Here is a 14,179-nt window from a genome sequence, read left to right as displayed (position 1 = left end):
CGTGAAGCATGTTACCCACGCCGTGACAACGCTTCACAGCAAAAAAAATAGAAGCTATAAAAACATTTCCCAATCCGCAAAATGTCACTCTGTCACCCAAGTTAGCGATTCCGAACCATCACCGTGAGTTTAATATTCCCCAATCCACTTCTAGAAATCAGTTTTCTCGCTTTCTCGAATCAGAATTGAGAATGATATAGCTTCCTGGCTATGGAATCAACCTGAATTTTAGGGTTTACAAGTCGGAGATGGCAAATTCTGCTCCACTTCCTGTTTCATGGATTCCTGAAGATGACCTCCTTCTAAAGAACGCCATTGAGGTTTTTCTCAACTCGATGTTATTTTTTTCGCATGAATCACTGATCGTTCTGTTTTTTAGGATTTTGTGTTAAATGTTTCTTCAAATTTTCAATGTTTAAAACACCTCAATCTATTTTAACATTGGAAAATTAAGTTGATAGGATGATATAGGGATGCTAAGACTTTTTTAGATAGTCTAAGGTAGATAATTTGCCGGAAATGCGAGGTACACAGACTGACAAAACTCATGCTCTTAAATCTTTTTGCTGAAATTGTGGTTAAAGAGGAGAATACTGGGTTGTAACAAATCAATGCGAGAGATTCCGCGAATTTTAGGTGTTTTTTGCTCTAGCAGTTGCTTATTACATGATTGGATGTTTCAGCTGCAAGCAGACTGGGAGTGTGAGATGTGTGTAGAATAAAATGATCTAGTTCTTTTGTATATTTATAGATCATGTGATTGTAGATACTTGTACGTCATTATTGTTTGAAAAATGTTCCGAAAGACACGCATCATTGTTGTTAATAGCTAAACATTGATTGCTATAGGTACTCCAGTTCTTCGATTTGATGATTGGCTTTGAGCCTCGTTGTGCCTCTTCACTGTTTTACTATGAACTAGCAGTTTTTCAATTTGTACACTGAAGACTAGCTTTGGAAATTTTTTAGTTTGTCTCTGTGAATCGGATCTTCTTTCTATATTCTTCTTAATTTCCATCTAGGCACAATTAATTTCTTTCTTTCTTTACCTTGGCTCACATATCAAAAAAATAAATAAAAAATGGCTGTCTGCTGGTTGGCTAGTTGATAGAAATACTTCAGTTATTTTCTTTGAAGTAATGTCTGTCTCTTATCTTTTCATCGTCTTACTGTTGTCTTGAATATATTCAACATCTATTTTTTTTAATTAGCACTCTAAGTTGCTTCATAGCTTAGTCTTATCAATAAGACTGAATAAATGCACGGCTAACTTAGTCAACATAGGAAGAGCGAAATCGAGGTGAGATTAGACAGGATTGCGGTACCCAAATACAAACAATTCAGTGTTTAGGTAGTCGTTCTCAGAGAATGAAATGATGATGAATATGTTACACATAGAATCAAAATATGATGGTTCAACATGGGTGTCATGTCATAGCAGATGCCTACCACAATGAAAAGTAGGTTTAGAACAGTCATAAGAACAACAATTTTATATGGGAGGAATGGTGAACTGTTGAAGTTCCACACGTCTCAAAATGTCGCGCAGAGATGCGGATGCGAAGATGGATGTGTGATTATACAAGCCTAGACAATATTAGAAATGACCACATTCGCGAGAAAATAGTAGCACAATTTGAGTATAAAATAAGAGGTCACTTGAGATGGTTTGGTCATGCCTTGCTTCGACTTCAAGATGCACTGGTCCATTAGGTATGAAACCATGATGCTCGAACGTGTTAAAAAGGGATGAGATAGATTTAAAATCACTTGGCAGGAAGTTGTCTCGAAGGACTTATAATCTCTTGGGATTCATGCAAATTTAGCGAAATATATGGCACAATGGAAGGAAAAAATCTATATAAACGATACCTATTAGTTGAGAATATGTTCTAGTCATGTTAGCACTTTATTTTACACCCTATGCCTTTCTAGAAATTGTTTAGTGTTCCAAAGATTTATATATTAGTAAAAAATATAACAAACTTCTTATCTTATTATTATTTTGTATAATATTTGCCAGAGATGAGTTTATATAAAGTAACATGGTCAGTGAGGATTCATATAAGTCAACCCAACTTGCTTTGGATTGAGTCATAACTGTTGTTGTTGATTTTTAAAGAAACTTTCTCAGTTTTCCTTGTATGCTGCAGGCTGGTGCATCCTTAGAAGCACTTGCTAAAGGAGCAGTACGATTTTCTCGCAAATTCACGTTGCAAGAGCTGCAGGATCGTTGGCATTCGCTTTTATATGATTCAGATGTTGCAGTTCCAGCTTCTGCTCGCATGGTTGAGCTTGAGCATTCAGGGATCAATCCATTGTCAAAGTTTAACAGATCTGAAAATCTTAAAGGAAGCAAAGATGTTGCTGGAAAGAGGAAAGCAGACAGCATTCGTAGACGATACTATACTATGCGGAAGAAATTTCGAAGTGAATTTTTCAATTCCACAGATCTAGGCTTTCTGGATGAGCCAAATCTACATGATTGCAATGGACATGGAACTGATTTTAGGCAGGATGTAAGAATTGAAGCTCAGGCTCGTGATGGGAATTGCATGCTTGGGGATTGTATCTCAGATGATCTTGGGCTTCAAGAATCAGATCTTGATATCTTGCGCCATGCTTTCCCAGAAGCACTTGGAGACATGCCTGTCTCCCCTGCCATCACTAATTCTCATATAGCCTACAATAGTAGGTGTTCAATCTCAGTAGACGATAATGGTCCAGATGCAATTCTAAGAGAAAGCAGGTTTCTGGAGGGGCTTTCTACTTCATTAAGAGAGGAGAGGAATTCTTTTCAGCCTGATATGGAAGATAGAGAAATTACGGATGTTCTTAAAGATAATTCCATTGACTTTGAAAAGTGCTCGGCTGTTAAGAGGCCTCGCTTATCACAGTTATCTCCTGAGAGAAAGATCTTCAGTAGTCTTGAAGGAAAACAGTTGTCCACCTTCCGTTCAAGGAGTGATAACCATCAAAATATCTGTAGTGGTCCTTGTGGATTTGGAAGTAGACAGCATTCTCGCTCCCCAAAATCAGGTGAGAACTATTTATTTCATACACTGGAATTTCCATCTGTTTAGTCTATTCTCCTCCTTTGGAACACAGTGGAAAATGTAGCAGTATGAGTCTTGGAGATGTGCAGTAAGCCATTAACAAGGGCATATCCTGATGATGGCAATAGTAATGATAGTGTTCATGTGTGTATGTTGTTGTCATTTCAGGAACTATGTTGGGAGCCAGGACTGGCAGCACTGATTTTATTGATTCATCAGCTACCTCAGATGGTGAGTTCGCGGATCTCCCAGATTCCCTCTTAAATCTTTCAAATGAGGATGACGTTCTTTTGGAGGTAGATGGCAAGGATTCAGCGGACAACTTGTGTAAAGAGAATCTTAAGTTCCTCCCAGATTCTCCTTGTGATATTCCAGAAGGCGGTTCAGATGACCATGAATCTGAAGTAATCAAAGAATCAAACACAAACATTACAGATCCTGATGATTTCAATCCTTTAGGATCAGAAATGGAAAATTCTTCTCTACATGGTCAAGATGTCAGAGCTGATTGTGAAGTTAATGTGCCATCCACATCAGCATTAAGTCCTGATATAAAACAGCCTATTGATGGGAGTAAGCTTTGTACGCTTAACACCGAGGACACAGAGATTCCTTGTAATGATGATATCTTCTTGCTTATCCACCCTTCCACATCATTTGCTTCTACCGCCACCCAATCAGTTGGTCAAAGTTCCATAGACCTGTCATCGCCTTGTAGTAGAAGTGAACAAAGAGTCAACTCCTTCACTCGTGGAAAAGATTCTGGCAAGTCTTTTGCATGGACTAATAAGGTTGTACCAAACGTATTTGGAGAAGCACGACCAGTGCAGCCAGCCGTTGGTAGTACTGCCCATTTAAAGGTGCCTGGTACTACTGCTTTACCTGTCCTTCCTGGTGCTGCTAACAAGGGTGTGGGAGTCGCAGGTCAAAGCAAATCATTGCCTGTAAACCCAGTAGTATCTAAAAATGATGTGCTAGAGGAGGATATTGCTAGAGTTCAAGGGGTATCAAAACATGAAATATTATCTATACTTTCTTCCATAAATTGCTTACCTTCTTCATATGGAACCTTTAGAGCTGCTTATTTGTTGGCAGCAGGTGGGGGACACTCCAACTACTTTCATCGAGGCACCAGAATTTGGTGAATCAAGTTCTGTCAGGGTAGCTGTTACAGAGCCAACAATAAACCCTTCAACATCAGAAGTGGAAGATCCTCAGAGTGATGATGATGTACCATGTTTTTCTGATGTTGAAGCTATGGTAATTCTTGAAGTTTCCTTCTTTAAGCTAATCTTATCTGCAGAGTTACCAAATTAGATATAACATTCTTTGATTTTGCGATTTCGCTTTTCAGATACTAGAGATGGACTTAGATCCACATGATCAAGACTTATATGCAACTAGGCAAGGTAAGTTCTTTGAAATTGAATGGAGTGTGTTCATTTATAGCTTTTACTGGGAATAAATCATGTGCAGTACCAGATGTGTAAAACTTGATGTTCCTTCTCTGTGGTATCACTCTTACATATGTTTGTTCTTCTTATGATTGATGTGCCAATTTTATACAAAGATTACATCCATATTTGGTCATCCATGCATTTAAATGTGTGCAATTATTTAATGCTGTAATTCACATAGCAAGAAAAAAGTCGATTACCAAACGTTACCAATGGGTGTGTTATATTGTGAAGCCAATATTTTTATGTTAAAGTGAAACAGAAAATGCTTATTATTATGCTAAGTGGTGTAGATTTTTATAATCTTGAACTGCTGGGTATGTGATATTCAGAGTCCAAGTATCAGTCTGAAGACTTTAGAAGGACAACCATAAGATTGGAGCAGTGTAGTCGTTCTGGTGTGCAAAGAGACATGACTTCTCGAGGGGCCTTTGCCATCCTATATGGTCGTCATCTGAAGCATTACATCCGAAAGACTGAGGTAAATATCCCAGATTGTGACCTTCTGCATCTTTTGTTATTCAATTGATTGATTATATTAATGCTTTCTGCATTCTCCTTTACAGCTGCCCCCCTACCCCAACCCCACACCAACAGTCACTCACACTCTCTATCTATCTATTTGTCTTGTTTCTGCTGGGGAAATTCTCTTCCACATCTGTCATTTCTATTTTCCACGTAACTGTTCCTTTTGAGGTTTTAGTTTTAATAGTATAGTTGATATCCAACATTTTCATGTGGCTGTTCAATTGCTCCCTTTTGGGGCTATCTTCTTGCTCCTAATAATACAATGAGCAGGAAAAAGTCCCTAGGTCGTATATGCACCAAAGAAGCTACATAAGCTCCATTGCAAGATTATAGTCTTCCTCCTATTAAAGTAATAGATACAAATAATATATACGGATAAATTTCTTCTTCCTATGAAGAAACTAAGCTTGTCTAACTGATCATTGCAATTCTTTCCCATTTTGTCTGTGTATTGTTGACCAAGGCAACTTGTCTTTGTAGGTCATACTTGGAAGATCCACAGATGATGTTGAGGTTGACATTGATTTACGAAAAGAAGGCCGTGCTAACAAAATATCTCGGCGACAGGTAGAATTATTTAGTAATCATCTTCTATTGCATGCTATGACTTTGTTAAGAATGATGTTAGTCTACTCCTTGGAACTTACTTCTGTGTTTATGATTTTATGTACTCTATGAAAAGGATACTTGTCAAACAATACGAGGCAGTGCGTTGTATCTTTGTTTTAAGTGCCTTTTGACGTTACTCCTTGATGTTAAAGCTCCAGTGAAGGAAGATTTTGTTGGCACTTTTTCATGCTTTATGTAATAATGTACGAGCATAGAAGTGATGCCGCCAAAAACACATAAAGGATATTAAGCTTTCTTGCTTAATAACCTTTACTGTGTTATTAAGCATAGGACGTCAACAGTGTTTGACTGATGATGTCTTAAAAAATTTAAGGGTTACTCTTACGGAAAACAAGGTAATAGCACTTGGATGGTGAGAAGACAGGGTGATGAAATTAATCCTCTGTTCTCTTATACATATTATGAAACAGTCAGTTATAAACAATTTATTGCTTTTTTCGTTGAAATCATTTTGGTGGAGTTAGATATTTCAAACGTTCTTTAGATAAGATTGCCTTCTATGTCAGCTTATAAATTTCGTGGAAAATATAGTCAGATTGCCTTCTTTAGTTAGATATTTCCTTATAGTTTTGTATTAAATGGAAGGCCTTTTTAGGACATTTCTCCATGTTTTCTTACTTAGGCAAGCATCAAGATGGAATCGGATGGATCCTTCTGTCTGAAGAATCTAGGGAGGTGCTCAATAGCAGTGAATGGCAAATCTGTTGATACTGGGCAGTATCTGACCCTTAGCAGTAGTTGTGTGATAGAGGTACGTCACTCTCCTTACCTTTAAGGGACAAATTTTCTTGCAGATTACCTACATTTAGGTCTTGGAAGTTCTGCTTTGTGGTCAATAATACTTCCTTCCTATGAGTCTGGTTTCTTATTTATTTAATTGTCTGAGATGTTATGTAAGCAAATATGACACATCGCTTTTCATGTCAATGAAATAAGGATGTTCAAACCATCCAAGGTTATTTCTAGAGATGAGTTGAGGTATTATAAAGAAAAATTACATAGCATTTGCTGAAAGTTAGTGTATGAAACACATCTTTGATATACTTATGACAGAAAAGGATTGATTGTTAGGTAGTAGGATTTTGATGTGGCATGCATCTTTTTGTCATTTTGGAATTCAACATTTGTAAATCCTTTATTTCCAACATATCTAAATGTCTACTGTTCCATATCATATCTAAATGTCCAATGTTCCATATCATATCTAAATGTCCAATGTTCCATATCATATCTAAATGTCCAATGTTCCATATCATATCTAAATGTCCAATGTTTCCATATCATATAATACGGAACCACAAAAGTGTCATTTTAAACAACTATGGGGTCTCAGGTTAAAACCCCAACGGAGACACTAGGTGGTTTCTTCTCATTTGCCCTGGCCTTGGTGGATAGAATTATTTTGTACCTGTTGCTGGTGGGAGGTGGTAGTTTAGTTATAACATAGTAACCATTACTAGTTTTAAAAAAAAGGTTATAATATTGAAGCAAATAATCCCAATTTATCTCCTCATATTTAAAAATATTTATATGAAAAATATTATAGTTATGTTACACGGTTTTAAGTAAGGAAATGATTTATATAAGGTAAAATGTAAATCAATTTGAAGTCTTAAATATGAGTACTTCTTACCTAATTAAGACAATGGAAGATATTAAGAAGATTTTAAATTGATTTCAAACTCCTAAGTATTAAGTAGATAATTAAATTCTGTTTAATCTAATGTTAAATTATATTTTTAAGATAGAAAAGGCGAATGACATTTTGCTTTAAATTCAATTCCCTTTGTCGTTTAATGAGAATGCACATGCCAACATGCTTTTGAAGTTTTAAAAGTATACTAATCTCACATGAATAATAACTCTTTGGTACATTCTCATGTTAAGTACCCAAAATTGGTTGACCAAACCGGGTATGGATCCCACATCCACACCCATGTTGTGTCGACACGGGTGCAACACTGAAAGTGAAGAGTTTGAGCAACTTAGCTTAAAACACAAGGATAGATTGGAGGAAGGAGATATGAGAGCGAGTGCACAATGAATTAGGGAGGGAGTGGAAGTGAAACAACAAATATAGGAAGACTGGATCTGGGTTGTGGGTTAGAGGAAGCAGGAAGATATGACCCAGGGATGTTGATGGTTTAGGGCATTGAACGTGTCACTAGTGGAATAGAATGAGAGCTATAGAGAAACGAGGATTGATGAAGAAAACTTAGAGAAGGGATATGAAGTCGTTTTGGATTTACTTGGGGCAAACATGTCTATTTGAAGCTTATCTAGATGGACCTTATATCCTGGTAGATAATTTGCTCTTCCTTTATCTGTGCATGTGACCAAGAAAGGCCATCTAACAACAAAATAACTCCACCACCACCACCACCTTGATCATTAACTAATTGGAGCCTGCTAAAAAGGTTACCTTACTTGGTTGCAAATGTTCTCCAAACAATAAACAAAAATGTGCTTTTGTAGATTTCCTGTCATTCCACGATTTTTCCTTTTATTTCAATTTCTTCTTAAGTGCTATGACTCTTTTCTCATCCCCTGATTGCTTTGTGGGATCACCCTCCCCCCCTTATGGGGAGTCAATAGTATAATTGGTGAGTGCATTATTTAGTCACAACAATGAAGTGAAATTCCATCTAAGCTAATTTCTGAGATGGCCTGTCACTTCTTCAACTATTTTATATTGTGGCATTTTTATTGGCAGGAGTGGTCTTACAGTTTTATTAACTTATGAAACATACTGAACTTTTACAGATACGGGAAATGAGTTTTTTGTTTGAGATGAACCCTAAGTATGCCAAGCAGTACATAGAAAGCATTACCCAGAATAAAGGAACAGTTAGCAAATTTGAACAGTCACCTGAAAGGAAACCATGATGAACACCTTTAAGGTATCTTTGTTGTTCTTGTTCTGTTCTGTAAATTAACCTTATGTTGAATCAATATCTTTTGTTGAGGATCAGTTTCCTCTGTTCATTAATGGATGTGTAGGTTGTATATATCTCTTTATGTTCCTGTGAAAATGTCACCTAACCTGCCCTGATCCCCTTATTACCTTGTTTCTTTTCTTCATCTCTATGCGGATAGTTTCACTGGGACTCAGTTTTTCTCTTCTGGAATTAAATTTAGGAGAAAGGAGGAGAGTAATTATGATCACATAGCTGCCTAAAGAAAGATTAAATGTCCAAATGGGAGAATCAAAGTTTTACAGAAGAATTTGATCTATAGCTGTCTAAAGAAAGATGCCCATTTCATTTACAAATATTTTCTTCCAGATTAAACTACTCAAATGTAAATGCTGTGAATAGAGTTTGATAAAAAATAAAATAATAACATCTCAAGTCTTTTACTCTCGTATTTCAGAGGTTTAATTATATATACAATTTGCCTCCTTTTCTTTTTTCTTTCTGAAAGGAGAATGATTGCAAATTGATGAGTTATTATTTGTTTTAATCAACTCTAATTATTTGCCTTATCCTTCTTTAAGTCCGTAGAAAGTCTCTGGATTTTTGTTTTCTCTGGGAATTAAATGGATTACTTGTTCATATTAATTGAAGTGGGTTGAGAGCCATGAAGTCTCGGGTCAATTCTCACTGAGACCAAATATTACGGTAGGATATTTTCTAACCTTCACGAGCATAAATATAATAATTCCATTGGCCAAGACTTTGACAAATGGGAAGAAAGATAGCAAATATCCCATGTATTAGTTGAGGTGCATGGTGCCGGTACCCAGTTATCAAAAATAACTTATCTATATATCTGTCAGTTATTTTAAACATTCCCTTGAACTAACCACTACCAGTAAAGATTTTATCAATCACCGTAATGTTTTTGAGCTCTGACTTCTGATGCGCCGTCTCGATCTTGTCGTTGATTCTTCATCATAACAAACCTATTCCTGGAAGCCTGCCAATTGTGTCTATCATTTGAAGTGTAATCTGCCAAGCTTCTTTCGATTGTTTTAGAAGTTCAGATTTTCGTCTCTTATTCCCTTTTGCTTCTTTTGACAAAGTGTGTTAGGAATCTATTCCTCATTCTATAGAAATTGGAAGGTGGATGCATCCTAAATAAATACGTAACAGATTAGAGATTATTCGCCAAAATCTATTAATTGTTCCATGTCCTACAAACCTTTCTTGTTTCTCTTTTTATACAATTTCCATGAGTGCTACTGGAACGTTGCACGCATTTCTTCTTCACTATCTTGTAAAGGTCAGTTGGGATAACCTTGTATTTAACAAAAGAACTCCTTGAAATTTGGCAATGCGAGTCGATTACCTACTTGGCAGTTCATATTGACTTCTAACAACGGATATCATAGCGATCAATTTCTCCTATGTTTGAATAAAATGGTCTTAAAGATAAGACAGTAGTACATACATACAATAGCGAATAGTGAAGCATCTTTCTCCGATTAGGTTAAGAAATGAGCTAGCGACTGCGATTAGGTAGAGGGCAGCCTTTATTTTATTGTTCCCACTTTTTTTTTTACAAAATAAAAACACAATGCATTCAACAGGTTTGGGACCCTAACGTCTCTCTGTGTGATCTGGTAGGGAGTAACCTTATTTTATTGTTTCACTTTATAATGGGATTTTTAATAATGCACTTACACTCTGTTTGAATGGTTGTTACATACTACATAATGTATCATACTGTATTTTGTTGTATTGTGTTGTACGGTATTAATTTAATGAATATGACGTTGGCAAGATTGTATCATTTTTCATGGTTACATAATGTAATACATCAATAATTTAAACGATAAACCTACAAGAATGTTGGGTATGAGTATAGCTACTATAAAAAAGTAGTAAAGGATAAAATAGCATTATTAAATAATAAGTAAAAATAAAATGAGAAAAAATAAATAAGGCAACAACACGATTATGCTAAATTAGTAGTTACACTAAAGGATACTTAGTTTTTGTTATTACCTAATAATACAAAAAATTAAAGTAACAATCAAAACAAACATTGTATTTAATTTAACAAGGGATTACAGCCTTCCAAATAAGCTGTTAAGATGTTCGGACCCTAACGGTCACCCTTAAGATGACATGCCAGACCAATGGGGCTAATAGGGGATGGGTTAGAATTTTTGAACAGCACATCGATATTCTTCCATAGCAACCAACCAAATATTCGTTACACATTTTCCAGTTGTAAGTGATCCTTGATATATTCTTAAAGACAAAACAGAGAAGTGTTCAAAGAACATTGGTGCTAATTATAAGCTTTTTTATGAGTTTAACAATTTGAATGTATAATGTGGCATTTAGAAGTACCAGCGGTATCAAATGATTGGGTGGGGTGAAAGTGAAACGGCTTACAGTAATTTAAGTCAAAACCTAGCCTACCACTTAAAAGTTGTTTCAGTCAAAAATTAAACATAGCTGAGGTGTTGGACACCCTTAAAAAAAAACTCGGCACTTCTTTTTGTTCTGACAAATTATTTATTTAAGAAATTAAGGCGTTAGGTCAATCTCTAGGAAATATAAGTGTATCTGGCCAAAATAAGCTGGCTGCAAGTAGGTTAAACTGCGGGTCACTATTCTACCTCTCTAAACCACCTTTGGACACATTATAGATTGTACTTTTAAGTTTTAACATTGTTGTTAGGAAGGTTCTTGAATGTGCTATTAGTAATGGAGAGTAGAATGTAAAAAATTTATTTGACACAAGATTTTCTCTAATGTTAAGAATGTTATCGATATGATGCAGAAACGAGTGGCTGCATCATGGGAGATAGGAGTGATGTATGAAGATATTTGGATGCTCTTGAGCATGTTTGATTATATCAATTTTATATATTCCAATAAAATAGCTCATTGGTTAGCTAAATTTTCCATTTCTTTGCTGAATGAGATCTCTTGGGTGAGGCTTTCTCCAAGTTGGATTGTACATGATAACAATACATTTGAATCACGCAGTCCTTGATACAAGTAATACAAGAAAAAAAAAGACTTTTAACATTTTGGATGGTGTCGAACATTAGATTGGTCTAGCTTTACGAGTAATTTTGGTTTTAAAAGAAGCAAAATTTATCCAACCAAGAGCAAAAAATTCAAACTTTGTTCACTAGAATAACAGCCTTAAACAACTAGCAGTCAACCAATTGAAATGCCACCTTTAGTGAAACGCAAAGACAAATTATTGGTACCTAACTTTTTCGAGAGTATAAGAAAGTGGCTCTCTTTTAGTGGTCGAAGCAAAGTGCTTACTACTCAATTAAAAGTGGTTGCCTCTCAATCAGTGCAAAAACAATTGCTGTTGAACCAAGTTATTCATCATGTCCTCTACTTGCCCCTTTTGAATACTAATTCTGATACCTATTTTGTTAGTTATGACATAAAAATATATTTGAAAGAATAAAGCATCAATTAGCTGGAAGAATATTGGAAATTTTAGTAAAAAAATATATTGTAAATGAAGAAAATGGGAGCCTGAAATGAACCATAAATTGGGGACCCTATAAAGCATTTATTGGCAGTGTCACAGAAAGGGATCCTGTATCATTTTCCCTTTCCTTCAATAAGCAAATTTAGATGACATTTTACCCGTGAGCCCACTTACCAAAAGATAATATAGCCAAATTTTGCGTACTTTTTTGTCTCGAATTGTATGTCTTGTTTTCTACTTAAAAATTGTTCCAAATTATATCTACCTTTTAAAATATTGGCTTTTCAGTATCTTGATATAATATATTTTAAAATTTTATACTTTTTATCTTCATAGTTTATTTTTAGGCTTCATAGTTAATTCCGCACCGTCTATTTCACCTTTCTTTGTTTGTTCCCTTCTTCGGACACACAGAATATATGCTCACGCATCCATTTAAAAACCAATCTTGAAGGCTCTTCTTCTTCATCAATTCTCATTACGATTAAACAAAATAATATAACCACACATAAAAAAATCCAGAAAATGGGTTGTTTTTCAATTTCTACTATTCTGTTCTTTATAGTTCTCTGTGCTCTGTTCTTGCATGCGCATTCAACTACTCACTGGCAAGACATTGAAGTCTTGAAGCAGCTGAAAAATAGCGTCGACCCCAATTCAGTGTCACCTGGCTCATGCCTGAATTCATGGGATTTCTCTGTAGATCCTTGTGATAATCTCGGAGGTGAAAAATTCACTTGTGGTCTCCGTTGCGACCTTGTCGTTTCCTCTGTTAGCCGAGTCACTGAGCTCGCTCTAGACCAGTGGAATTACTCCGGTTCACTCACCTCTGTCTCTTGGAATTTGCCTTATCTCCAAAACTTAGACATCACTAATAATGCCTTCTCCGGTTTAGTACCTGAGTCACTCTCGAATCTAGCTCGGGTTCAACGAGTCGGTTTATCAGGTAACTCTCTATCCGGGTCAATTCCGAGTTCACTGGGTTCACTTTCAAACCTTGAAGAGCTTTACCTTGACAATAATTTCCTTGATGGAGAAATTCCCCAAAGTTTCAACGGTCTCAAGAATTTGAAACGGCTCGAATTTCAAGGCAATCAAATTACTGGCGAGTTTCCCGAGTTGGATCAATTAATTAATTTGAATTTCATCGATGCTAGTGATAATGCTATCTCCGGCAAACTCCCGGCGAGTTATCCGGCTTCTCTCATCGAGCTTGCGATGAGAAACAACAGCATAGAAGGTAACATCCCGGCGAGCCTCATCGGACTGAATTTCGTACAAGTTATCGATCTGAGTCACAACAAACTCAGTGGGTCAGTGCCAGCGAGTCTCTTCACTCACCCATCTCTCGAACAGCTCACCCTATCATACAATCAATTCGGGTCGGTTCAGGAACCCGGGATCTCGTTTCAGAATAGTCAGCTTATTGCAGCAGACTTAAGCAACAATGAGATCCGTGGGTTATTACCCGGGTTCCTGGGTTTAATGCCTAGATTATCATCACTTTCACTAGAGAACAACAAGTTATCGGGTATGATACCGACCCAATATGCATTGAAAATGGTGTTTCCGGGTGAAGGGGTGTCTCAATTTGAGAGGCTACTGTTAGGAGGAAACTATTTATTCGGACCCATACCGGGTCCATTGTTGGATCTGAAAGCGGGTTCAGTCACAGTGAGGTTAGGAGACAACTGTTTGTACCGGTGCCCGTTGAGATTATTTTTATGTGAAGGTGGGGAACAGAAATCATTATCGGAGTGTCAGGCTTTTGGTCCCATCATTCCTTGATTAATGTGATAATGTCTTTACTTTGAGGTCCTCATTTTCATTTTGTACTATAGTAATTATTGTATCGTTTCAATTTTATCGGAAGGGACTAGTAAGTATTGTATAAATATATTTTTTCCTGCAACCTTATCCCATGTATGGGGTTTTAGATATGATCTAGATGGATCTATGGTAGAGTTGTTATTGTTGTGAAGAGTGAGACAGAAATATAAGATTTCTGACTTAATGTGTTGAAGTAGTAATTGTGGGACAGTTGAGGAAATTTTATTAGCGGATTCTGAATTTAAGCTATTAAGTTCACTGCAA

The 14,179-nt window shown here is 36.3% G+C and overlaps 3 protein-coding genes across 5 annotated transcripts in view; all 3 read left to right on the top strand.

Moving 5' to 3' along the window:
• LOC125822134 (PHAF1 protein At3g51130) overlaps positions 1-14,179 on the top strand; it is a 128,654-nt gene that overhangs the window by 10,599 nt on the left and 103,876 nt on the right. The gene's annotated exons all lie outside the window — the stretch shown is intronic.
• LOC125822129 (uncharacterized) lies at positions 51-11,631 on the top strand. Of its 3 annotated transcripts, XM_049501502.1 has the most exons (10): positions 51-320; positions 2,154-3,039; positions 3,225-4,060; positions 4,155-4,316; positions 4,411-4,465; positions 4,846-4,994; positions 5,522-5,608; positions 6,294-6,422; positions 8,435-8,571; positions 11,408-11,631. In XM_049501502.1, the coding sequence occupies exons 1-9, from the start codon at positions 249-251 to the stop codon at positions 8,555-8,557; spliced, it is 2,499 nt and encodes an 832-aa protein (XP_049357459.1). In that variant the 5' UTR covers positions 51-248; the 3' UTR covers positions 8,558-8,571; positions 11,408-11,631. The 3 variants fall into 3 exon arrangements, with proteins under 3 accessions (XP_049357459.1, XP_049357458.1, XP_049357460.1); XM_049501501.1 differs by lacking the exon at positions 11,408-11,631 and having other exon boundaries at positions 8,435-8,681; XM_049501503.1 differs by lacking the exons at positions 5,522-5,608; positions 6,294-6,422; positions 8,435-8,571; positions 11,408-11,631 and having other exon boundaries at positions 4,807-4,911.
• Positions 12,611-13,980, top strand: LOC125821937 (receptor-like protein 35). The gene has a single exon (XM_049501290.1). The coding sequence runs from the start codon at positions 12,611-12,613 to the stop codon at positions 13,871-13,873; it is 1,263 nt and encodes a 420-aa protein (XP_049357247.1). The 3' UTR covers positions 13,874-13,980.

Source organism: Solanum verrucosum, unplaced genomic scaffold (genome assembly GCF_900185275.1).
Source record: "Solanum verrucosum unplaced genomic scaffold, falcon-dt-bn FXZP01000103.1, whole genome shotgun sequence".
Lineage (NCBI taxonomy): Eukaryota > Viridiplantae > Streptophyta > Magnoliopsida > Solanales > Solanaceae > Solanum > Solanum verrucosum.
Note: the sequence above shows the minus strand (reverse complement) of the source record. Positions and strands in the feature narration are given on the sequence as shown.